Source organism: Mercenaria mercenaria, chromosome 1 (genome assembly GCF_021730395.1).
Source record: "Mercenaria mercenaria strain notata chromosome 1, MADL_Memer_1, whole genome shotgun sequence".
NCBI lineage: Eukaryota > Metazoa > Mollusca > Bivalvia > Venerida > Veneridae > Mercenaria > Mercenaria mercenaria.
This window is the reverse complement of record NC_069361.1, coordinates 100,500,010-100,527,279: the sequence shown is the minus strand read 5'-3', so window position 1 is coordinate 100,527,279 and position 27,270 is coordinate 100,500,010. Positions and strand designations below refer to the sequence as shown.

General features: G+C 35.5%; 1 protein-coding gene across 2 annotated transcripts in view; it reads left to right on the top strand.

Annotated features, from left to right (window-relative positions):
- The window catches only part of LOC123528827 (pecanex-like protein 1), a 61,337-nt gene that overhangs the window by 901 nt on the left and 33,166 nt on the right, over positions 1-27,270 (top strand). Inside the window, exons 2-15 of one of the 2 annotated variants that reach the window (XM_045308854.2) lie at positions 4,974-5,152; positions 6,431-6,600; positions 7,349-7,501; positions 8,853-10,289; positions 13,268-13,744; positions 14,263-14,412; positions 18,307-18,520; positions 18,959-19,089; positions 19,888-19,981; positions 20,950-21,112; positions 21,741-21,785; positions 22,535-22,719; positions 24,131-24,317; positions 26,787-26,958. In XM_045308854.2, coding sequence (XP_045164789.2) covers positions 4,974-5,152; positions 6,431-6,600; positions 7,349-7,501; positions 8,853-10,289; positions 13,268-13,744; positions 14,263-14,412; positions 18,307-18,520; positions 18,959-19,089; positions 19,888-19,981; positions 20,950-21,112; positions 21,741-21,785; positions 22,535-22,719; positions 24,131-24,317; positions 26,787-26,958 — 3,757 coding nt within the window. The remainder of the gene's footprint in view (positions 1-4,973; positions 5,153-6,430; positions 6,601-7,348; positions 7,502-8,852; positions 10,290-13,267; positions 13,745-14,262; positions 14,413-18,306; positions 18,521-18,958; positions 19,090-19,887; positions 19,982-20,949; positions 21,113-21,740; positions 21,786-22,534; positions 22,720-24,130; positions 24,318-26,786; positions 26,959-27,270) is intronic. The other variant, XM_053518638.1, reaches the window with a different exon arrangement.

Below are 27,270 nucleotides of genomic sequence, written 5' to 3'. Positions count from 1 at the left end.
CTGTTTCATACACGGGTAAAACGTGATCTCATTCAATTCCAATGTGATGTTGGCGAGATCTGCTCTATTATAGTCTATATGCCTTTCAAGTTGCCGGTCTGTTTATTTTTATAGCTCTTTGATTTAACTGCCCTTGAAAATAGATTTTTTTTAGTATTTTCCGACTTTCAAGGGCAGATAATTCATTTCCAAGGCTAGGTACCTGTGGTTTGTTTTATTTCATATATCTCTTTTTGATTTGATTCTCTGTCAGTAAACACAGTTTGAAGTAGGACTGGGACAATTACTCGGTTAATCGGATCCAGTTCGATTACTAGGTGAAACTGGTTTCAATTTTGCAAAACCGCTAATTGCTCTAAAACAATAAACATCCTCAAATCCCAATAACATCATTGACAGCAACACGCCAGAATGTGTTTATCAGTCGATAAATAGGTAGAGTCGCGGGGTGTATAGGGGTAAGATAAACATCTGTTATACATGTATCAGTAATTGATGTAATAAAATATAAATCTAATATTGACTTGTTTTTTTTATATTTTTTTTGTTAATACATAGGAGGAAAAAATGAAAAATAAATGTTCTAAATTTTCATTAAAAATAGCCTTTGTCTCGACTACATTAGTCTGCATAACCAACACGTGATTTAATTAATTAATTAATTTTTTATTTATTTTGTTGGGTTTAACGTCACACCAACACAATTATAGGTCATATGGCAACTTTCCAGCTTTGATGGTGGAGGAAGACCCCAGGTGCCCCTCCATGCATTATTTCATCACAAGTGGGCACCTGGGTAGAACCATCAACCTTCCGTAAGCCAGCTGGATGGCTTCCTCACATGAAGAATTCAATGCCCTGAGTGAGGCTAAACCCACATAGATGAGGGGCAAGTGATTTGAAGTCAGCGACCTTAACCACTCGACCACGGAGGCCCCTTGATATAATTGAACACTTTCCCTTACCGATAGATGAGATAGTTACAGTCAACTGTTTTGCGGTCCTCTATGGGCCCATTTTCTTCTGCTATTTTCAGTCTTAATAATGTCACGAATCATACTTTGTCTTTATACATTTCTTTGACTAGCGCAGTATATTTTCGCTAAACATATCAACATAATCAATAGTCTCTGACTTGCCTGTTGTGATATATTTGAAATAAAATACACCAAAATATGACTTATTAATTATTACACTGCTTGTAAATGATGAAGCCCGTAAGTTCCTAATGAAGTCAGCTGCTGGAAGAACCTTGATACGGTCGTCAGCAAAGAAAACAGCATTTTCAATATGGCGGCCGATTAACAGGTTCGATTTGATTTCATAAAACGATTAACTGGTTTCAAAGTTTTGAAATCGTCCTAGCCCTAGTTTAAAGAAGAAATTCTGTTCGTAAGAAAATTTTGCCCCATGTCAGTATATAGACACTTTGGCAAATGTCCTAAACTATGAACAAGACAAAATGATACCGCAAAGTCCTAGTCTTTCCCATGGACCAAATTTCTTTAAACTTTGTATACTGACTGCAAATGAAGTATGAAATAGAAATATAAATTAAAATGCACAGTTTCCTTGCCTTGATATTGAATTATCTGCCCTTGAAAATTGGATTTTTTTTTCTGACACAATTTTTCTCCTATTTTAGTAGTTAAAGCGCAGTTTTCCCCAAAACTTAAAAAAAAACACTGTTGAGGTACTCTTCATTTTTAAATCTAATAGACTGTATAGGATCTTTACTTATGGACTTTTTTGTGAATTTAAACTTTCTAAAATCACAGCTAAAACTTTTAAACAAATCAAGGGTTTCCAATGAACTTTACTAAAATGTTAGACATGACTGTCTCTTGGTACATAATTCTATATGTAAATACAACAGGGTATTAAGATAAAATGTAACAATAGGATCTAGCTTTAAAAGGAACACGAGACAGGGCCCACGCTGGGCTGAAAAATGTTTGAGGTACTTTTACCCGGTGGAGGGGGGGGGGGGGGGGGGGGGCGGGGTTCCCTACTGCTTTGAAAAATTTTGTAGTTTCCCTTAGTAAATTAGTAAATGGTGATATTAGTTAGGTCTTTTTAATTGAAAGTATAATTATTTTATGTATCTTTTAAGCTTCAATGTAGTTTATTTTAAAACATAGTCTTGTTTTGGTAAATTTTTTTCCAGTTTCATGCAAATTATAATAACCGATAAATATTTTAAGATATTACCTTTGCATGTTTGAAAGATCTAACAGGTGATTTGTTAACACTTCTGGCTTTTTAGCTCACCTGAGCATTGCTCAGGTGAGTTTTTCTGATCACTCGATGTCCATCGTGTGTCGTCTGTCAACATTTAGCTTGTGTATGCGATAGAGGCTGTATTTTTCAATTGATCTTCATGAAATTTGGTCAGAATGATTACCTTGATGATATCTAGGCCTAGTTCGAAAATGGGTCATCTGGGGTCAAAAACTAGGTCACTAGGTCAAATCAAAGAAAAACCTTGTGTATGCGATAGAGGCTGTATTTTTCAATTAATCTTCATGAATTTTGGTCAGAATGATTACCTTGATGAAATCTAGGCCGATTTTGAAAATGGGTCATCTGGGGTCAAAAACTAGGTCACTAGGTCAAATCAAAGAAAAACCTTGTGTATGCAATAGAGGCTGTATTTTTCAATTAATCTTCATGAATTTTGGTCAGAATGATTACCTTGATGAAATCTAGGCCGAGTTCGAAAAGAGGTTATCTGGGATCAAAAACTAGGTCACTAGGTCAAATCAAAGAAAAACCTTGTGTATGAGATTGAGGCTGTTTTTTTTTCAACTAATCTTTATGACTTTTTGTCAGAATGATTGCCATGATGAAATCTAGGTCAGGTTCGAATATGGGTCATCTGGGGTCAAAAAATAGGTCACTAGGTCAAATCAAAGGAAAAGCTTGTATATGCGATAGAGGCTGTATTTTTCAGTTGATCTTCCTGAAATTAAGTCAAAATGATAACCTTAATAAAATCTAGGCCAAGTTTGAAAATGGTTCATTTGGGGTCAAAAAGTAGGTCACTAGGTCAAATAAAAAAAACCTTGTGTATGCGATAGAGGCTGTATTTTTCAATTGATCTTCATGAAATTTGGTCAGAATGATTGCATTGATGAAATCTAGGTCATGTTTGAATATGGGTCATCTGGGGTCAAAAATTAGGTCACTAGGTCAAATCAAAGAAAAACTTTGTGTATGCGATAGAGGCTGTATTTTTCAATTGATCCTCCTGAAATTAAGTCAGAATGATTGCCTTGATGAAATCTAGGTCAAGTTTGAATATGTGTCATCTTAGGTCAAAAAGTAGGTCACTAGGTCAAAAAGTAGGTCACTAGGTCAAATCGAAAGAAAAACCTCGTGTATGCGATAGAGGCTGTATTTTTCAATTGATCTTCATGAAATTTGGTCAGAATGATTGCCTTGATAAAGTCTACGTTGAATTTGATTATGGGTCATCTGGGGTCAAAAAGTAGGTCACTAGGTCAAATCAAAGAAAACCCTTCTGTATGCTATAGTGGCTGTATTTTTCAATTAATCTTCATGAAATTTGGTCAGAATGATTGCCTTGATAAAATCTAGGTCAAGTTCGAATATGGGTCATTGGGTCAAAAAGTAGGTCACTAGGTCAAATCAAGGAAAAACCTTGTTTATGCAATAGGGGCTGCATTTTACACTGGATTTTCATAAAATTTGGTCAGAATGGTTGTCTTGATGAAATTTAGGTCAAGTTCGAATATGGGTAGTCAGGGGTCAAAACACTTGGTCACTAGGTCAAATCAAAGAAAAACCTTGTGTATCATATGCGATAAAGGCTGTATTTTTTCAATTGATCTTCATGAAATTTGGTCAGAATGATAGCCTTGATGAAATCTAGGTCAAGTTTGAATATGGGTCATCTGGGGTCAAAAACTAGGTCACTAGGTCAAATCAAAGAAAATACTTATTTATGCTCAAGATTTTTTGCTCCAATTTTAATGATAATTGGTCAGAATATTTTTTTTCATGAAATCATTAGGTCAAACATGTTTACACTGTTATGGTGTGTTTCTCAGGTGAGCGACCTAGGGCCATCTTGGCCCTCTTTGTTTTTTTAAAGTGGTGTTTGACAAGAATCTTCTTTCAGATATTAGATCTAAAACAAAGCCATTGTAAATGTTTGACAAGAGGCGATTTGGACAAGTTCCATTCCTTTTTTATAGGCGAGGACACAGAAATAATATTTTGCACACCTTCTTCTTCTGATCTTGCTCAAGAAAAAACAACGGGAACAAACAAACACTCATGTGTAATTACTTCCTTGGGATCTAGTGACGACGATTGTCATTTTCAGCCATCAGACAATTTATTGTTTGTTCTCGAAAGTTAAAGGAATAAAATCATTTAATATAACAGTAGTAATTAAAACAAACCAGTAAGTTCTTATTCTTTACCCAATGATTTATCAGCTAATATATTGTAAAATCCAACTGCAACCCATTTGTTAAGATGCAACACAGTTGCATAAAATGCAGACTGCATGTCGTTATTGATTTTTTGCTACCCGAATAGAAGGCAAATTATCTGAACCAGTCAAAATTCTAGAATGGTTAAGATTTAAAACAAACAAATATGTAGAAATTCACATTTTCACCACTTGCGATTTTTATTTGTGTCTCGCCAGTTGGCTCAAGTGGTGAACAACAATGTGGTACGAAAAGCAAAGGTCAAGGTCACAAGCAAGGGCACTTGAGTTACTTTTCATACTTCTATTACAAATGTAATTAAAACACGCAAAAAGGGTTATTAAAAAGTTCACAAGTATCATTCAGGTTAACCCAGTTGTAAATATTCACTGTGAGATTTGGCATTTCAGGGTATGTGTGTTTCTCAAAAGCAGTTCTTGTTTCAAATGGTATTTTCCAATAAAAATAACATTGTTAAACCTCACTGTTCCTTTATGTTAATGCTTACAGACCTTAACGCCGTCTCTGTTCATATGGGCTGTGTACTGCGGCATTGTGGGATTGGTGTTTGTGGGTGTCAAGGTAATGAACTACAAACTGCACCATATGTTTGATACGTCGGAGATGATAGAAGAAGTTGAGGTGAAGACCAGTGTGAAAGGTGACAGTAACCCAGCCGTTGCATTATGGTATGTGAATTTACTGTAAACTTCAGAATGAAATGTTTTGATTGAAATTTAAGTGATATTTGAAGTTGGCAATCATACTTCAGGGTTCTCACTAGCAATTTTAAGTTGCATTCCTGGGACTACCAAAGCTGAAAAAGTTGCTGTCCTAACTAGACTTCTTTAATTCTGCCAAGTAATATGTACATGAGAAAACATCAAACACTTTATAAACTGTCGGTTTACAATCAGAGATTGTCACCTATGCAAACACGCCGACAATCACATGTAATTGCATAGATCATACACATGCCGTCCTGTCACGCGGTGTTATGCAATAGGGCAATGCTGATTGGCTATACATGGCTATCGGTGACAAACTGGTGACCCTACCCAATAATATTGCTCTGGAATTTACCGGGTGTCAAACCTTGTGTATTTGCAGGTGATTGTAAATCATTAATTATGCAGTTAAAGCTTGCGTCCCACTGCAGAAACTTGCGTCCTGTGACCCCAAAGCTTCATTAAACACATGTATACTAGGACCAGTAATGTGTACATTTCCAAGAACCCTATACTTTGTATTTGAAATGTATACTTCATGCATCTTACTTTAATTGTTACTAGTATATCTGATATTTAGATTGGCATGCCAGAAGAAATGTAATGCGATGAATTTATATTGTCTTCCAGTATTGATCAGTCTGCTTGTCAGACCTGCTTGATGAAAAATATCTTGTCAGTTCAAAAACTAGTTCAAAAACTTTAGAGAAGCCCGCCCGCTTAGCTCAGTAGGTAAGAGCGTTGGTCTACGGATCTCGGGGTCGCGAGTTCGATCCTCGGGCGGGGCGTATGTTCTCCGTGACTATTTGATAAACGACATTGTGTCTGAAATCATTAGTCCTCCACCTCTGATTAATCATGTGGGGAAGTTGGCAGTTACTTGCGGAGAACAGGTTTGTACTGGTTCAGAATCCAGGAATACTGGTTAGGTTAACTGCCCGCCGTTACATGACTGAAATACTGTTGAAAAACGGCGTTAAACCCAAAACAAACAAACAAAATCAAAAACTTTAGAACTTTTAGAGTTTGAGAAATGAAGTTTTGAGCTAAGGTTTGAGCTATTTCAGACAACTTGAAATCTTTAGTGTAGAAATGTGAGAAGATAAATGGAGAGCATTTTAATTCAGTATTGATATACTGATTGAATTCTAGAAGTTAAATAAGTCTAATTTGTCCGTAATGTTGAATATGATAAACATCTCTGTATAAATGTTATTATCTGTATGTATTTACAAACAGCACCGAGGAGCCACCAGAAACCATTGAGATGAAGGAGCTGTCAAGTAGTGCCAGTAAAAACGATCCCTCCACTGAACAGAAGATGGACACACAGCCGGACACACACTCTGAACGTAGCAGAAAACAGAGCTCTGACACTGGTGCGAGAAAAAGGAAGTCAAGACGAACTGGTACCTATATCTTTACCTTGTCTTTTATAAAATGACTTTTTCATGCCAGTGTGCAATAGACCTGGAAGGCATATAGTGCAAAGTTGGTCAGTCAGTTTCACTTTCTTATGTACTCTGCTCCTGGGAACTCCTGCAGCTTTCATTTAATTGAAATGAAGCATGGTATATATATCAACATGAAGTGGACATTGGCATATTTTTTTGGGACTTTCGTGTTTGTGTTTTGTTTTCTTGAGCTAATGGCTCTTTTTGGACTTATTACAACTTCATTTGAACCCTGTGTATTCAACTACAGTTTCCATCTAGTTGAAAGGAAATTCGGTTCACAGTATCAACATCAATTGGAAGTGTGCATTCTTTCAGGAGTTTCATGTCGCGGTACTTTTTTTCCAGTAAACTCCATTTTAGCTAGACTATAATGTGATTTTAGCAAGCATTTCAGTCCAGGGCATGTGTCATAAAGTGTTGACATCATTTTTGTTCTTTTATTAAAATTCTGACATGCAGGTTGATTAAATAATAGATTAATAGCTGTTTCCATCAGGCATAGAACTAAGCATGTAGGGTTTTTAGTTCATAATACTTTAACATATAATTCATCAGTTACGATGGAACAGAATGTTTCTTACAAGTTATAATGTGAGTATCATCACATAGTATACCGGTAATGCAACCTGATACAAAGGTGTATGTATTCCTGCTGCCACTATCATTGTTTAAACTACAAGTATTTTTATTTTTATTTCAGATAACATACAGAAAGTGAGCAGTCAGAAGGGATCAAGTCGTGCTCCTTTAGCTGAGATGGATAAAGATGAGATAGACCTTTCCCTACAAGGAGCTGTTGGAGGCACCAGCAGGGTACTTACACATCACCATGGCAACAGTGACCAAGACGATGGTACATTTTGCATTACCATTTCTTATCTTGTTTTAAGCTACCTTTTTGTTTTGAAAAAGTCACAATTTGATTTGCCACACAGTGGCTGTTGAACTTTTCTGATATAGAATAACTATGTTTGCAATGAAAAAAGTATTTAATTTTCTGATTTTAATCCAGTTTCATTCCAAAGTTCTACTAAACAACCTCATATAAGGTAGGTGGCACTTACAAAACTTTAAGTGTTTTTTTTTCTGTTTAAACTTGCTATTTATAATATATACGTTGCATTTCATTCTGTGTATATGATGCTTTAGAAGTAGCATGAAGTAACATTGCCAGATTGTTAAGGTCATTGACTTTGAATCACTTGCCCTTCACAGCGGCTTTAGGTTTGAATTCAGTTTAGGTTGTAGAATTCTTTTATGAGAAAAAGCTGTCCGGCTGACTTGAAAATGGCCAATGATTCTACCCAGGTAAGTGCTTGCACCTGAAACCTGGAGGCGCATCTAAGGTCTTCCTAACTTTTAAGCTGAAAAAATACTGTATGAACCATTGCCTAAATTGTGTCAATGTGACTGGAAAGCCACCAAATTTTGAAAATCAAATGGAAGTATTGCTGAAAGTTTTTTATTGTAATTTTGTAACTAGTTCAGAATGTCAGTTGTTATTCCTATGCGTCATTGTGGCGTAAAAATCACCAAAATCAAATTGAAGTAATTTTTTAATTAAACTTTCACTGTTGCATTAGAGATAAAGATTTATGGCAAGCCTGTCAATGTCACTGTATCTTCTTTAGGGTCAAGCGTTCTTAGTCAGGGTCAGATATTGTATTAGTGCTGGCTGGTTAAAAACCTATGGCAAGCTTCTCGGTTTCACTGTGTCTTCCTAATTACTATTCCTATAATCATCAAACTGTATGTAAGGGTTGTTGTTGGTAAGGGGCAACCGGTTGAACCCCTCTTCAATTTTTTTTTACATCTTTTACACTTCTTATAATGATAATTATTATATATTGGTAAACTTTCCCGAATAATAGAGCTGACTGTCCTTCAGAGAGTTCTTTTTTAATTTTTTGGGGGATTAAGGTCACATTGACAAAAATATAGGTCATATGGCAACTTCCCAGCTTTTCATGATTTAGGAAAGGCCTAGGTGCCCCCCGGAACGTTATTTCAAGCAAGGCCGGGCACCAGGGTAGAACCACTGACATTCTGCAAGTCAGCTGGACAGCTCCCTCAGATGAAAGAATTCTGTGTCCTAAGCCTGGATTTGAACGTTCAGCAGTGAGGTGAAAGTGATTTGACTTCCATGACCTTAGCAACGTAAGCCCCTTGTTATTATTCCTACATTTTATATTGATGTATTATAGAGGACACTCCATCAGATGCTGAGGATGACCTTAGTGTCCCTAACACTATAACAACAAAAGCTGACGTGGAAGTTGAACCATCTGACTGCCAGATAAACCTTCCTGACATCAATCCAAGTCCCTCAGAACTCAAATCTCCATCAGAATCCAAGCACTCATGTGATGCAGATTTTAGTGATGTGTCTCCTGAACATGAAAATGTAAAAATGAAAAAATCAAGACGTCGAGCTCATAGAGCAAAGAGTGCTTTAGAAAGCTCGGATTTACCTTCAAAACATTCCTCAGAGAGATCCTTACGCTCGCGTCCCTCACTGCCCGCTAGACCAAAATTAGAGTCTGTAATTAATAAAGATACAGGTGTGAGAATAATTCGACCTTGGAGTGATCAGACAATTTGTAGAACTAAACAGATGTTAGAAAGTGATGAAATTACTGTGATAGATTTTGAAGTTATGAATAATGTAGCTAAAGCATATCAAGCTAGAAATTCCTCTTCAAAACAAGATAGATCAAAACTAAACCAACCTTCAAATGAAGGTTTGTCTAGACAAGAACCAAGGACTTCTAACTCTTCATGGCTTAGAGGATTTAATCCGGATATCATAAGTTCTTCTGAAATGCGTGAGAGAGAAGATACTGAAAATTCTAATGATTTTCAAATGAGATCTAGTAGATCTAAACGTTCTAGACCAAAGAATAGTAATAATGGTGAAAAAGACTTTGAAGAATTGAATGATGAACCATGTTCCAATGGTATAAGATCAAAAGGTGAAAGTAAAAAGAAAAGAAGTTTGTCACACAGTGCTGTAAAATGTGAGTCTAATACAGATCAGTCTTTGGCAATAGTTCCATACATTCCTATTTCTAAAAGTATAAGATCAAACTTTCGAACTAGAAATGCTTTAAGTGAAGAAAGATACGTTGCAAAAGAAAAGTCACGGACGTCTAGTCAGCCAGCAATTAAAGTTGGCTCAGAATTTCCGTCTAGTACTGATGAAGATTCTGATCTAAGTTTAGGTGAAGTTGTTGTTGCGCCACAAAAAGAAAAAAAGAAAAGAACATCTAGTGATACTACAGACAAAAGTTCTAGTAAAGGTAAAGATAGAACTAGAGCAAATAAGAAAGCAAAACACGGTGAGCGTAGACGGAGACCAAATAGTGCTGAATTTGTTCAGTCAAAAGAATCTAATACAGTGACAGATGTGTCAAATAAAAATAAAGTTAAAATTCATTCCAGTCCAACATTGAACACAAACAGTGCAAGCACTCCTGAAAAACCAAAAGACGTAGGGTTTGCACGTGTCAGTAAGATGCTAGCACGTGCAGCAAGTGATAAAAGTGTTGGAAAAGTCCCGTCAGTGTCATCTGTTAGTAACTCCCAGCAGAGCAGTGTTATTGGGTTGGATTGGCTGTTTAGTACAGACAGCGATTCTTCAGGTAACTATATACATGATGTATAAAAAAGAATAATATATAACATTTATGATCACAATCTCTTTTGTTTATTGGGCATATTTTCCGTATTGCCTAGAATTTTACATTTTTTGTTTTTTGTTTGCTTTGCTTGAGTACAGTTATTGCCCTTGACTAAATCAAACAATAAAAGTTTTTGCAGCATGTATGTCAAAATGTACTTGACCTAGAGTCTTAAAACATTAGAGGATTGTTTTATAGCCTATGAAGTTTTGCATCACGTGTTCTCTTTGGGATTTCACTCGGCTAGGCCAGAGTTTTGCCCTTCACTAAGTGAAAAGTACACATAAAGTTCTTAAGTTGTGTTGCAAACATTTTAAAAAATATCAAACCTTGAGTCATAAAACCATGTACAGTGACAGGATTGGGGGCACCCGGTCCTATGGACACACATCTAGTTCTCGGAACATATTTATAATATTTTAGCTCGACTACTGAAAGAATAGGTAGAGCCATAGGACTCGCCCTTGTATCGGCATCTGCATCCACGTCTGCTTTTTGATTGAGTTTTTATGCTACCCGAAGGGGAAGCATATAGTCACCGCTACTTCCATCTGTCCGTTCCACAATTCTTGTCTGTATGAGTATTTCCCAGCAACCACTGTTTGGAATTTAGCAGTACTTCATAGGAAGCTTTACTATCAAGAGGAGATCCGCATATTATCTTCCTGTTTTGTTGGGATGTATTATGTTATGACGCTGGTGTCCGTCTGTATGTCCGTCTGTCCGTTAGCCATTTCGTGTCTGTTCCGTAACTCTTGAACCCCTTGAAGGATTTCAAAGAAACTTGACACAAATGTTCACCACACCGAGACGATGTGCAGAGCACATGTTTTGGATGTCTCGCTTCAAGGTCAAGGTCACACTTAGGAGTCAAAGGTCAAATCAGTTTGTTTCGTGTCCGCTCTGTAACTTTTGAACTACCTGAAGGATTTCAAAGAAACTTGACACAAATGTTCACCACACTGAGATGACGTGCAGAGCGCGTGTTCGGGATGACTCACTTCAAGGTCAAGGTCACACTTAGGGGGTCAAATGTCATATATGACTTTACTTCGTGTTAATTGCTCTGCATTGCAGTGCTCTTGTTTTTATTTGGCAGATCCCTCTTTTGTTCACTTACAATAAAAACATTTTGAATTACTTCCTTTTTCTGTTACTATAAATAGCTTATTTCGAAACTTTTTTATTATTGGCCGTAGGGAAAAACCGAGACCACTTTTCTGTGGTACAACATGGATGGTACCTCCAATTTTTAGGTGTATTTTGACATACCTTTACCCAGTAAGGATTTTTTTGTGGACTTAGAATTTTTTTGGAATTTCTTCCCTTTGTTGTTCCTGTCCTTTGGGCTTCACATTCCAAGTTCTTTAAATTTTGCTCCCATCCTCTGATGTAACCCTTTGGGTGTATAATGCCCCGATTGGCGAAGCTCTTGTTCACTGACTTATCGCCCTTTGATTATTCAACATTAGTATACTATAGTACCATTTCTTGCCTGGAGTATTCCTCAGTTAGCACTGACTGGAATTGAACCTTTATGCAGTTGTTTATTATTATTAGTTGACAGTGTAGGCCAAGAACAATAACTCTGATATGCATTTTGTTAGAATTATGGCCCTTTTTGTACTTAGAAAATTTGATTTTCTTGTTTAATTTTATACGCCCAAAGGGACGTATTATGTTATAACGCCGGTGTCCGTCTGTCCGTCTGTCTGTCTGTCCGTCCATTAGCAATTTAGTGTCCACTCTGTAACTCTTGAACCCCTTGAAGGATTTCAAAGATTCTTGGCAAAAATGTTCACCACATCGAGACGACGTGCAGAGCGCATGTTTCGGATGGCTCGCTTTAAGGGCAAGGTCACACTTAGGGGTCAAAGGTCATATGACTTTTTTTCGTGTGTATACTGCTCTGCATTGCGGTGCTCTTGGTTTTATTTGGCAGATCCCTTTTTTGTTCACTTACAATAATTTTTTTTATTGAATTACTTCCCTTTTATGTTACTATAAATAGCCTATTTTGTAACTTTTTTATTATTGGCCGTAGGGAAAAACCGAGAGCACTTTTCTATGGTACAACATGGATGGTACCTCCAATTTTTAAGTGTATTTTGACATGTCTGTACCTGGTAAGGATTTTTTTTGTGGACTTATAATTTTTTTTTTCTGTTGACTTAGAATTTTTTTTTAATTTCTACCCTTTGTACTTCCTGTCCTTTGGGCTTCAACAGTCAAGTTCTTTAAATTTTGCTCCCATCCTCCTCTGATATAACCCTTCGGGCCAATATTGTCTCGCTTGGTGGAGCTCTTGTTTTGTTTAGATCCACCGTTTCTCAAGAGCTATAAGAGCTACAGCTTTGAAACTTTGCAGTGCACACTTGTTTATCATCTTTCAGTATGTAGGTCAGGAACCACAACCCTTACCTGCATTTTGTCAGAATTATGGCCCTTTTTGTACTTTTTTTCTTACATATTGTCCAACACTTGCAGACAAGCGATGGCACCTGTAGACCTGTAGCGGTGCTCTTGTTCTACAGGTACTGCCCTTTTTTTGGACTTTTAAGTGTTACAGCTACGTCAGAACATAGTGTACTCAACTCCTCCTCCAGGACCATCCAATTTGGTATACATCATCAGCATGAAGTGTGCATATTTTTGGGATGTTCATGTCCAATTATTTTTCTGGAGTTATGGTTGAGTTGGTTTCATTTATTTTCTGTCAAGCATTTTCAAGGGGCATGTGACATGCAGTGTTGGCATCATTCTTGTTTTAGATTTTTAAAGATCTGATTTCATCTATTTTTATTTTAATCTTTTGTCTTCTTTGTATTTGTATTTACTGCTTTATAAGTATATCTGATATAAAAGGTAAGAGATAATCATGTATCTGCAGGTCTTTAGGTATTTTCTGACATAACTTGTAAATTTCGTTATTATTGCAGATACAAGATCCCATCATGACAGGGATGGTGACAGCATTACTTCAACATCTGTTTCCCTTGACGACAGTTTCTATGACAACTCTGTGATATATACAGCTTTACATGACACTGACACATTTACTTCTCCTAGTAGTACAGGAACTGATGACCCTTGTCCTGAAAATAAACATAGAAAACCAGTCTGTACTAAAGATTCAATAGATGTAAACCAGTCTTCGCAACCAGACTGTAATAAAGGGGGAGAATTCAGTGACAGTGATTTAGAAGAAGGTGAAATAGTACAGTGTTTGCCATCTACTGAAGAGGGAACCAGTGTAGACAGAGATGAAACTGATGTAACTGGAGCTGAAACCAGTGGAGCATCAAAACCAAGTACAGATCTTGAAATGATGATGAAGCAAGGGGCAATACCCAAACACTTCAACAAACCATTACCTCCCTTGCCCGAAACAGCAACAAAGTCTCAGTCTAAAGAAGGTTTGTTAAAGTTTCCTGCTTGTAAACTATATCCACTGTGGAACAGATTTTCTTGATTAGTGACAAGTAGCAGAGTATTCTATTTTCATGCTCTTGCATACTTTGATACTTAAGTGAATTGGTTTAAAAGCTTCATTTAACTGATAAGTGTTTTCCACAAGTGCTTCCTCATTTTACCTGTATCAAAATATATTATTACTTCCCCTTGAAACATGCAAGAGTTCATGCCTTTGTCATTCCAAAGCAAAGATATTCAATAAATAAGCTAAGCCTATGTAAAGATAAGTGACCAGTTTTAAAATATGTGAAAATGAAATTGTATAGAAAGAAGGAACTGGTAGCCAGTCTTATACTGACCTACAATGTATATGTATAAAAGTTGTAATTTAGATGTAGTAAAATCTTGTCATGGAAATCAAACTTTTTCCCCCCAAGTCTCCTTTTCATTAAATGTCTTTCAAGTTCATTCCTTGCTCTTTGTTCAAGTTACAAAATTTGAATTCTGTTTTCAATTTCAGATATTCCAGACACAAAAGCATCAAGTCCGTCTTCATTTGACCTGTCTGACCCTGAAGAGTTCCATAGAAAGTTAATTGAGATTCTCAATGAACCAGCAGAAACTTCCACTGAACAACTTAAGAAATTTATGGCTGTTATGGAAGCTAAAAGTAAGTTAAGGAGAGGCTATATTTCATGACAGAAGTGTTAAACCCATACTTTCCAAGCTGCTAAATTTTAATGACAGATGCCTGCTTAGCCTGCAATTACAGAAAAGCTAAATCGTAATGAAGGATGCCTCATAATATCCTGCTAATACAAAATGCTAAATCTTAGCTAAATATCCTTCAGAGCTGATCTAATTTGCTAATCTTAGTGAAGAATTCCTTCTGAAATTCCTTCTTATCTAAGCAGCAAAGTCTTTATGAAGATTGCCTTCTGAATACCATGTAAATACAGAATGCTAAATCTTAATGAAGAATGTCTACTGAATATCCGGCTTAGCTAAATTACCTAAGCTTATAAATCTTAATGAATGATATCTACAGAATATTCTGATGTTCTTAGCTGCTAATTCTTAATGAATGATATCTACAGAATATTCAGATGTTCTTAGCTGCTAATTCTTAATGAATGATATCTACAGAATATTCTGATGTTTTTAGCTGCTAATTCTGAATGAATGATATCTACAGAATATTCTGATGTTTTTATCTGCTAATTCTGAATGAATGATATCTACAGAATATTCAGATGTTCTTAGCTGCTAATTCCTAATGAATGATATCTACAGAATATTCTGATGTTCTTAGCTGCTACTTCTAAATGAATGATATCTACAGAATATTGAGATGTTCTTAGCTGCTAATTCCTAATGAATGATATCTACAGAATATTCTGATGTTCTTAGCTGCTAATTCTTAATGAATGATATCTACAGAATATTCAGATGTTCTTAGCTGCTAATTCCTAATGAATGATATCTACAGAATATTCAGATGTTCTTAGCTGCTAATTCTGAATGAATGATATCTACAGAATATTCTGATGTTCTTAGCTGCTAATTCTGAATGAATGATATCTACAGAATATTCTGATGTCCTTAGCTGCTAATTCTGAATGAATGATATCTGCAGAATATTCTGATGTTCTTAGCTGCTAATTCTGAATGAATGATATCTGCAGAATATTCTGATGTTCTTAGCTGCTAATTCTGAATGAATGATATCTGCAGAATATTCTGATGTTCTTAGCTGCTAATTCTGAATGAATGATATCTACAGCTGCTAATTCTGAATGAATGATATCTGCAGAATATTCTGATGTTCTTAGCTGCTAATTCTTAATGAATGATATCTACAGAATATTCTGATGTTTTTAGCTGCTAATTCTGAATGAATGATATCTACAGAATATTCTGATGTTTTTAGCTGCTAATTCTGAATGAATGATATCTACAGAGTATTCTGATGTTTTTGCTGCTAATTCTGAATGAATGATATCTACAGAGTATTCAGATGTTCTTAGCTGCTAATTCTAAATGAATGATATCTACAGAATATTCAGATGTTCTTAGCTGCTAATTCTAAATGAATGATATCTACAGAATATTGAGATGTTCTTAGCTGCTAATTCCTAATGAATGATATCTACAGAATATTGAGATGTTCTTAGCTGCTAATTCCTAATGAATGATATCTACAGAATATTCAGATGTTCTTAGCTGCTAATTCTGAATGAATGATATCTACAGAATATTCTGATGTTCTTAGCTGCTAATTCTGAATGAATGATATCTGCAGAATATTCTGATGTCCTTAGCTGCTAATTCTGAATGAATGATATCTGCAGAATATTCTGATGTCCTTAGCTGCTAATTCTGAATGAATGATATCTGCAGAATATTCTGATGTTCTTAGCTGCTAATTCTGAATGAATGATATCTACAGCTGCTAATTCTGAATGAATGATATCTGCAGAATATTCTGATGTTCTTAGCTGCTAATTCTGAATGAATGATATCTACAGAATATTCTGATGTTCTTAGCTGCTAATTCTGAATGAATGATATCTGCAAAATATTCTGATGTTCTTAGCTGCTAATTCTGAATGAATGATATCTACAGCTGCTAATTCTGAATGAATGATATCTGCAGAATATTCTGATGTTCTTAGCAGCTAATTCTGAATGAATGATATCTGCAGAATATTCAGATGTTCTTAGCTGCTAATTCTGAATGAATGATATCTACAGAATATTCAGATGTTCTTAGCTGCTAATTCTGAATGAATGATATCTACAGAATATTCAGATGTTCTTAGCTGCTAATTCTGAATAAATGATATCTACAGAATATTCTGATGTTCTTAGCTGCTAATTCCTAATGAATGATATCTACAGAATATTCTGATGTCGTTAGCTGCTAATTCTGAATGAATGATATCTGCAGAATATTCAGATGTTCTTAGCTGCTAATTCTGAATGAATGATATCTGCAGAATATTCAGATGTCCTTAGCTGCTAATTCTGAATGAATGATATCTACAGAATATTCTGATGTTCTTAGCTGCTAATTCTTAATGAATGATATCTACAGATGATATCTGCAGAATATTCTGATGTTTTTAGCTGCTAATTTTGAATGAACGATATCTACAGAATATTCTGATGTTCTTAGCTGCTAATTCTGAATGAATGATATCTGCAGAATATTCTGATGTTCTTAGCTGCTAATTCTGAATGAATGATATCTACAGAATATTCTGATGTCCTTAGCTGCTAATTCTGAATGAATGATATCTGCAGAATATTCTGATGTTCTTAGCTGCTAATTCTTAAAGCAGCATGCCTCCAGATTTGGCTAAAAAATAATCTTTCTTTCAAATTGAAGTTTGGTCATATTATGAACATTAGAATATGAATTTTTGTTTCTAAAATATTTTAAAAGTTCCAAATCAAGAAAAAAAGATGACCGCGTTGGGAATCGAACCCCGGACCATCGCGGCAATAAAGACATTTTCCCGTTGTCGTAACCAATAGTGTTATAGCTGAAGTAGTGAATAATGACTTCAAAATATAGATATTTATAATCAAGACAGTTTACCTTGAGTAAAAGTGTGACAAACGCTTTTCGATTTTCATCGTAAAAAGTAGTAAAAACAGCAAATTATCATGTGTTTCCGTAACATAAAGTTTGTCAGTAATTAAGTTTTAAAGCCTTCTTAAGAAATATAGCATTTATTTCAAGATATCTAAAAAAAAATTATTTTTTTTGTTGGCGAACGATCTGGAGGCATGCCGCTTTAATGAATGATATCTGCAGAATATTCTGATGTTCTTAGCTGCTAATTATTAATGAAGGATGTTGGCGAATATCATTTTAGTCTTGAGTTGCAAAATTATAATGAAGCATGCCTTCTGAGTACCATGCTAATCAGTGCTGCTAAATCTTACTAACCTTCAGCCAGCTGGCAGCAAGCGATTCTGTCTTTTCAACCAGTGCAGACCAAGATCAGTCTACATGTCGGTGCAGGCTGATCATAGTCTGAACTGTTCTCTATTTAGTCAATAAATTTTCAGTGAACACCCCTTCAAATAATAAATGGTATTGCCCAAATTGAATGATGGACCGGTCCACTGTAGAAATTCAGCAGGCTAAAGGTTAAAGAATCTAAAGTTCATAGCAAAAAGCATAAAACCTTTGTCGTATGTACAGACTTTTCTGTGCATACAGCCTTTGCAGAAATGGTTGGTTTGAATTGGACCATACCAGTAGGAGTTGGACAATACCAGTAGGAGTTGGAAAACAGATTGATTGAATAGATTGAACAGACCTAATCAAACATAGTCTGCTATCATTCTTTTTGGTGGCATTCTATGCTTCCAAAGGATCTTCTGACAGATTTTATTATTTTGATGGAAGTTTCATTTGTATCTTTAAGAGATGTTTATTTGTATTCCTGCTTATGAAACAACAGCTTTTGAATATATGTGGTTGTCAAAGACCAATTAATAGAAACTTATACGTACAGCATATTCTACAAATATTTTTTCTTGTACACAGAAAACAAGAGCAGTTCAGTCAGGAGTAAAAGTGAGAAAGAGGACAAAAGTGTGAGTGCAGGGGAGTCTGGTCTAACTGGCGCCTCTGTACTCGACCCAGATGATGGTGACAAGTCAGGGGAATCAAAACCAGTCACACCAACAGAGATCTCAAGTCTCCTGCCAGACAATGGTGAATCCAAAAATGAACATAGACTGGCTCGTCAGCCAGCAAGGTAGAGTGGTTGCTTTAATATGAACAAATATGTCATGTTATATTAAACATACCCTGTTTAAAATAGAAGCACCATGATTATTTCAGAAGTTGGTGTATAAGAGGATTGACTTGAAATAATGTCCATAAATGAAAGTTTTAGGGAAAAGAAATGCCCTCAGCATGTGTTACAAGTTGTTGTTAATAAAACACATCCTGATCCAGTAAGATGCAGTACTAAATGTAATTAGGGTAGTAAATTGGATTGATCTTCTGTAGAATGGAATCTTTGCCCAATCTCTGAAAAAAGATATTTTAGTTTAGTGAGGATGTTTTATTTGTTTCACACCATTGTCCACCTATACCATTGTGTCGACCTATACCATTGTCGGCCTATACCATTGTTCACAACCATTGTCCACCTATAGACAAAAGGTCTTACTGTGTAAGTTTGCTTCAGGAAAAGACGCCATCCTGCTGTGCGACAGAGATCTCCAACAATCCCACCATGCATTGCAAACAACTCACACATCGCAGAATCTCATGAAGACACAACAGAGGGCGCCACCCATCTTTTCCAAGATGAAGATGGTATACATTACTTTCATAAGTTACTTTTATACATTATTATGTTTTTGCAAATATATCTTGCAGCTAAAAGGGAAGATAGTCCAATTTGGTATTTACTTATTTGATAACTTACACATTTAACTGACTGAGAGTTGAATAAAGAGAGTATAATTCTGTCAATAACTTTAAACTTCCTCATAATGACTTGGGGATGGGGTTTCAAAATTTTTAGCATTAAAATGGATGGTATAGTAAGGGACATTTAGTACATAATTATTATGTCTCCCACCACACAGTGGTGTGGGAGACATATTGATTTACTCCTGCCTGTGTGTCTGTCACAAATCTTGTCTGCACTCTAAGTCGAACACTTCTCATCTGATCTAACAAATCGGTCGAGGCACTTCGGAATTATGGCCCTTGAAATACCAAAAATCTTTGAACAAAATGTTTTTGACCATAAGTCCTTGGCCAAGTTCATTAACTAGCCAAATCGTCCAAGGCACTTAAGGATTATGGCCCTTGAATTACCCAATATCAGCCTTTTTACTCTTCAAAGGAATATTTGTAGTGAGTAAACAATATATAAAGACTGACTTACTATTTAGATGATTAGGCAGTTGTGGGAGACATGCGCTTTTCTCAAAAGCAGCTCTAGTTTCTAATTTGTTTTGCATTTTGGTAATTTCCTCTATATTTGGATCTCTCTATCATTAACCTACAATAAAATCACTGAATAAGTCACTGTTTTCTGTGCAACTTGAAATGTTTATAGAGTATATTTTGATAACTACATGATATATTGTTTCTGTTTCCAAGGTAACTGGTTCTCGTACACATTTGGTGATGGAACAGCTGGAGTAGCATTGTCCCTGGCTGAGGCAGCTGATGCACAAAAAAATTGGAAAGAAGAGTATGTTTGAAATTTTTTGTAGGAAGTTCTTGATATACATCAAGAATGATTGAAATTTGGCATTATATTAGTATACATTAATTTAGAAGTACACATGTATAATAAAACACCGGGGTTTGGTTTGTTTGAAATTTGTAATTGGTTCCTAAGCATTAATTGATAAGTTAAAAAATTTGAAGCAACACTGTGCCTTACGAAAAAGTTTTATTATTAATACAGTGACTTGGTGAATTTAAGAGATGTTCAGTAAATATGTAGAGGTGTCTTTCCACTTTGTTCCTGCTCTGTGCGCTGTAGTATAACTTGTAAAGTTATAACCAGTTACATGTCTTCTAGCAACTGTATTTATTAAAATAGTATGATGTCACTTGGTACAAAATTTAGAATTTATTTAATAACAATAATAACATACAAGCTGCCCAATAAACATACTCATAAGTAACTGCAAATTTTTGCAGTAGAAAATCAACTAAATGTTGTGAATATATTTTATATCATTTCAGTGATGTCTCCTTAAAATGTAAGTCAGTTGGTCATTCAAGTCCTAGATAAACACAGTTTTGTCTGGGACAGTCATGCAGAATCTGACATAAAAATGACATCACGAAAACATCAAGAAATTTGAGCAAAACATTAAGTAATGCAAGAGTGATGGTGGGGGAGGGGCTGGGGGAGAGAAAATAGATATAAAACAAGAATTTAGATAATCTATCTTGAAAGATCAATAATTGATAAAAAAAAGTCTAATATCGGACCTTGAGGTGTGCAAATTAACAATGAACACAAAACAATAAAATACAATGTAACAATTTCAGATTTGGCACATTGATAACAGATATTTTTAAAGATGATGCCAGTTTCAGCAGTCTTTATTGGCTAATTTTGAAGTTACGGCATCAGTCTATGTATTTTTTGAATGACTAACATATTTATAGATATCATAAACTAACTACTGCCAACATTTTTAGCCGCTGGAGTTCCTCGTCATGTGCCTCGGGCTCTATGGTTGTTCTCGACTCACTGAAGGATGAGGATAAACCGCCGTTGTCTTCATTACGTATCCTCGATCATCATCATGACCTTGGTCTGCCGGGTTCTGTAGATATTCGCCCTACCAGGGGCATCTTACAGGTAATATATAAATTCTGTAAAAAGAAGGAAGAAGTTTCAGAATATTTCATGATTGTATTGAAAAAGACTTAAATAAATGTAGAGCACTTTTCTGTTCACAGTAGTATTTAAAGAGACTTGCTGCAGTTTCTTGTATGAGAGATGGGGCAAACATTTCCCAATAATAGAATTTGTTCAAACTTTGTATATGAACACAGTTTCATGTTAGAAACAGAAAAAATTCAAAAACAATCATAGGTAACTGTGCCTGTTTAGGAGTTATCTGCCCTTAAAACTGGATTTTTCTTCAAATTTGCATATTCAAGAGCAGGTAACTTCTGAACAAGCGTGGTGACCTTCGATTTTTTTTTCAAAGTTCTGTTTTTAACTTGACACTGTGTTCATATACAAAGTTTGAATAAATTCTTATTGTTGGGAATTTTTTTACCCAAAACTGCCGCATACGTCCATGAGAACTTGTGTAGGCTTTAGACAAAGATCATTTATTGATATTAACATTTACTGTCATATTGGGGGAAAAAAGTTTGAGAATGTCTTGTGGAAAACAAAACTTTTTATAATAACTGAATTTAAAAAATCTTTTTGAAGTTGAAAGAAGAATTTATATTTATGCACTTTACCACTACAGTGTTTGCGTGAGCATTTTGATCCTGAAGTTATAGCCAGTGTTGATGTAAGACTTGTTACGGAAACCTTCTTAATTCATAACTTTTTAGTTTATCCTGTTGATACTTTATCTTTCTTATGCATGCTACATTTTGTTTCTTAATACAAATGATAAGTTATTTTGCCTATTCAGTGATTTGTGTTTTGGGTCTAGGTGAAAAGTATATTAAAAACTTATTGGTAGAAGGTTTACATTTTTACCATAGGTCATATGGTATAATCATTAAACCATGAGGTAGCTAGAGCTGTGGTATTCACTTGTTCTTAAAATATTATCATTTTATATTTGTTTATAATGTTAATTGTAACGTTTGGGTTGGTCAGGTGTGAGGAATATAATTCTTAAGGCATGATGGTTTATTTTGACCTGTTGGAAAAGTTCTAGTTCTTTCTTGTTACATAGTTAATTTATATAATGATAAAAAAGAAATCTACACAAAACAAGCATTATAATTGAAAGATATGTGCCAAAAATGCAATCATTTCATTGAGAAATGTATTATTGTAATACCACCAAACAGTTGGTTAATGAACACATTCCCATATTACTAATTGGGATTAATTGGGTTTAACATTAAATCTTCTACTTAATAATACATGTATAAATAAATTACATGATAACAGTTGATATAATTATGTCTGTTCTTACTGACTGCTATTGTTCAAAATTTATTTGTGATAGCATCATTTGAATTATAAATTGTATTGTTCTACGATGATAATTGAATAGTTCTAAAGTTTGTTTGTGTCTTCTAGGCATATGTAGATCAGCTGTTAGAAAATGGTCGTAGATTTGACTCGTCATCGGACACAGATTCCAAGGACATGAGCGGGTCACATGATACACCACCAACAAAACATTTCTACAAATTTAAATTATTACCAAAGAAGTTCATCAAAATATACTTTGATAGATTAGCCCTTCTTGCCCTGTTAGACAGGTAAGAAATTCCTTGTCTTTCCAGCATAGTGTAGTTGTAAGATGTGATAGAGAAGGCAATGTTTTTTTCTGTTCATTCTGTCTATAAGGTGTTCTTTAAACATTAAAGGCAGTGACAGAATTTTCGAAATAGACTAAACCTGAAGTCATGAAAAGTTCAATTTTAGATAAAGTGAGAGTGATTTGGTTTCCATGGCAAGGTTATGCAAAATGGTATGTTAAATTTATTTGTAGATTATTATTCATGTGTGTTACATGTTCTTAATTCTGGAAAATGGTTTCTAAATTATTTCAAAGTAAACTGAAATGAAAGAAATTCTCAATTTTCAAATCTTTACTGGAAGAAACTATATGGAAAATAATTTTTATGCCCCCGGCATCTACTAATGCGGGAAGTATATAGTGATTGTCCTGTCAGTCTGTCCGTTCGTTCGTCCGTCCGTACAAGGTTAACCAAATGGGACCGTTTTGTCTAGCATCAATACCCCTTACTAGAATTACTTGATACTAATGCAGATGTAACCTGTGACGATTCCTCATCTTCAGACATCACCTGACCTCAGTTTGACCTTGACCTTGATCTCATTTTGGACTTAGGTTGCTTTATATGGGCCATCTCTTGGTTAACCAAATGGGACCGTTTCGTCTAGCGTCAATACCGCTAACAAGAATGAATTGATACTAATACAGATGTAACCTGTGACCATTCCTCATCTTCAAACATCACCTGTCCTCAGTTTGACCTTGACCTTGACCCCGTTTTGGACTTAGGTTGCTTTGTATCGACAAGGATGCCACCGGGGGTATCAAGCGTTTATTGAACGCAGCTCCTTGTTTTGAAATGATGTCACACAAAATAAAATGTCTGCCATAATTGTTAGCCATTTTCTTAAATTTCAGAGTACTGTATCTGTTTCAATAATGATCAGATTTTGAAAATTCTTTCAACATTATGAATGGCTTGATGATTCCTGTCATATAAAATAAACATATGCTTAGACAATCCTTTCCCTTTAATAATTTAATGCAATATGGTTTCATATGCATATTTTTTCTCCTATAAGTATTTTGTTCAATCTTGTAGTGTAAGGCTAGGCCAATTTTTCATTGAAGGGCATAGTTAGAGTTATAATTACACATATTTTAAGCCTTGAAACTTCTCTCTGACTTTGACAAAGTACCTTGAAAAATATTTAGCACATTAGACTAGTGTATTTTAGGGATGTTTTCAATGTTAGATTTTCCTATGTGATGTATGACCTTCTTGCATCAAATCTGCAGAAAACCCAGTTAATTCATTCATTAGTGCAGACAAATGTACACGTCACTGTTAGTGAATAGCAAGTTTTTCACTTTTAAATGGGATTGTAATGGTTCTTGTGTGTGCTCACTGACTGTGTTCATTATTTCAGGAATTTATCTGTGATTGAGAATTTTATAGCTGTGATGATGGCCATGTGTGTCGGAGCTCTTGGTGCACTTGTACTCGCAGGGGAGTTCTACTATGATATCTGGATGTTTCTCTTCTGTTTTATCATGGCTGGCTGCCAATATTCACTGATAAAAAGTGTGCAGCCGGATGCTGCTTCACCCATGCATGTAAGTTACATTTTCACTTCCAGAAGATACGACTAGAGACAGACTATTTTCTGTTCTTTTGTGGTGAGATGCTAATATTTCAACCAGAACTGCCCAGTTGTAAAGTAGTCCAGATTTACTCAGATGGTATCTATTGAATATGTTATAATTCCAAGAGACCTTTAAATCGTAAAAAAAAACATATGAAAAATATTCAGTACAAGTAATCTTCTTTTACTGAAAACTTTGGCATTTTTTATCCCCCCACCAAAGGTGAAGGGGATATTAGAAATGCTCTCCGTCCGTGCGTCCGTCCGTCCGTCCGTCCGTGCGTCCGCAACGATATTTGTCCGGAGCATAACTCCAAAAGTACTTGAGGGATTTTCTTCAAACTTCATACACTGATAGAACACATTGGGAGGAAGTGCAGTGTGCAAGAACAATAACTCTACCTTGCCTATTTTTTGAGTTATTCCCCTTTATCTTATTTTCTTAAAATAATTTGTCCGGAGCATAACTCCAAAAGTACTGGAGGGATTTTCTTCAAACTTCATACACTGATAGAACACATTGGGAGGAAGTGCAGTGTGCAAGAACAATAACTCTACCTTGCCTATTTTTTGAGTTATTCCCCTTTATTATATTTTCTTAAAACATTTTGTCCGGAGCATAACCCCAAAAGTACTGGAGGGATTTTCTTCAAACTTCATACACTGATAGAACACATTGGGAGGAAGTGCAGTGTGCAAGAACAATAACTCTACCTTGCCTATTTTTTGAGTTATTCCCCTTTATCATATTTTCTTAAAGCATTTTGTCCGGAGCATAACCCCAAAAGTACTGGAGGGATTTTCTTCAAACTTCATACACTGATAGAACACATTGGGAGGAAGTGCAGTGTGCAAGAACAATAACTCTACCTTGCCTATTTTTTTAGTTATTCCCCTTTATCATATTTTCTTAAAGAAATTTGTCCGGAGCAGTTCTTCTTCATGCATGGAGGGATTTTGATATATCTTGGCACAAATGTTTACCACCACGATGCGGAGTGTCATACGCAAGAACTAGGTCCCTAGGTCTAAGGTCAAGGTCACACTTAGAGGTCAAAGGATACAAGAATAAAAACCTTGTCCGGAGCATTTCTTCTTCATGCATTGAGGGATTTTGATATAACTTGGCACAAATGTTTACCACCACGAGACGGAGTGTCATGCGCAAGATCCAGGTCACTAGGCCTAAGGTCAAGGTCACACTTAGAGGCCAAAGGTCAGATACAAGAATGACTTTGTCCGAAGCATTTCTTCTTCATGCATGGAGGGATTTTGATGTAACTTGGCACAATTATACACCATCATGAGACGAAGTGTCATGCGCAGTTCCCTTCTTTAGAATTACTTCCCTTTGTTGTTACTTTAAATAGCTTTTATTGTAACTTTTTCATTACTAGTCGTAGGGAAAAATTGAGACCACTTTTCTGTAGTACAACAAACATGCTAAATCCAATTTTGAGGTGTATTTTGACCAGTCTCTTCCTGATAAAGATTTTTGTGTGGACTTGCAATTTTTTTTTTTTTTTTTTTTTTTTTTTTTTTTTTTTAAAGATTAACTTCCCTTAGTTGTTACTATAAATAACTTATATTGTAACATTTTTATAATTGACCCAAGGGAAAAAACAAGACCACTTTTCTGTGGTACAGCATAGATGTTACTCTCCAGTTTTAGGTGTATTTTATTAATTTTATTATATATAAGGTATCTCTACCTAGTAAGGAGTTTTTTTGTGGACTTTAAAAAACAAAAGACTTACAATGATTACTAAACAACCACAAAATTAGCATTCCATTTGCAAATACAGCTGCTAGAGTAAAGAAATTTGCTTTGACGGGCATATATTGTGACATTCTGGCACTCTTGTTCCCTGTTAGCTTTCCATTCCTTCTTTTTACAGTAGCCATATAGAAAAACATCATAGTTATACTCTTCATGAAAATTAATAAAATTTAGCAGTAAACCACCTCACTACTGACTTATTCTTTCTTCCACATCTTAAAACACCTGATGCGGACCACATCCTTCAATTATGATATGCCCGGTGGGGGGATTAGCCATGTCTGACATGGCTCTTGTTTTCTTTATTATCAACAAATATAAAAGCATGAATATTTTGCATGTATATTACGCAGTGTAACAGTTAACAGCTATGTGAATCACCTTCAACAGATATAATTGAGCCGCACCATGAGAAAACCAACATAGTGCATTTGTGACCAGCATGGATCCAGACCTGCCTGCACATCTGCGCAGTCTGGTCAGGATCCATGCTGTTCACTAACAGATTTCTCTAATTGCAATAGGCTTTGAAAGCGAACAGCATGAATCCTGACCAGACTGCGCTGATGTGCAGGCTGGGCTGGATCCATGCTGGTCACAAATGCACTATGTTGGTTTTCTCATGGCGCGGCTCAGTTATCTACTATTGTTTTATTTCAGGGGTATAACCATTTGATTGTGTTCAGCCGTCCATTTTATTTCTGTTTATGCTGTGGTCTGATGTTAATGTTGGACTATGTGGGTAGATACGAGACACCACACACGGTATATGTATACGGAATGCCGTTCACTACTGCTACTATACTCCTGTTTGCCAGAGATTTCCTCAGAGGTAATTTTACAGTTACTCTGCTATTGACAGATATTATAACACCATTCCTGTCCCCTCTCTAAATGATATTTCCTTCACTCCATGTAGGTTTCTGGATTTTTTTGTCGTTGAGATGGCCTGCACATAAATTCACTAATATTAACTCAGGCATCTTTATTTTGAATTGACAGACCAATTCTTCATGTGGAAAGCTGACTTCCAGAAGGTAGATGGTTTTACCTAGGTGCTCACCCATGTTTGAGACAATGCCTGAAGGGGCACCTAGAGTCTTCCTCCACCATCAGATTTTCAGAAGCTGGAAACTTACTGGAT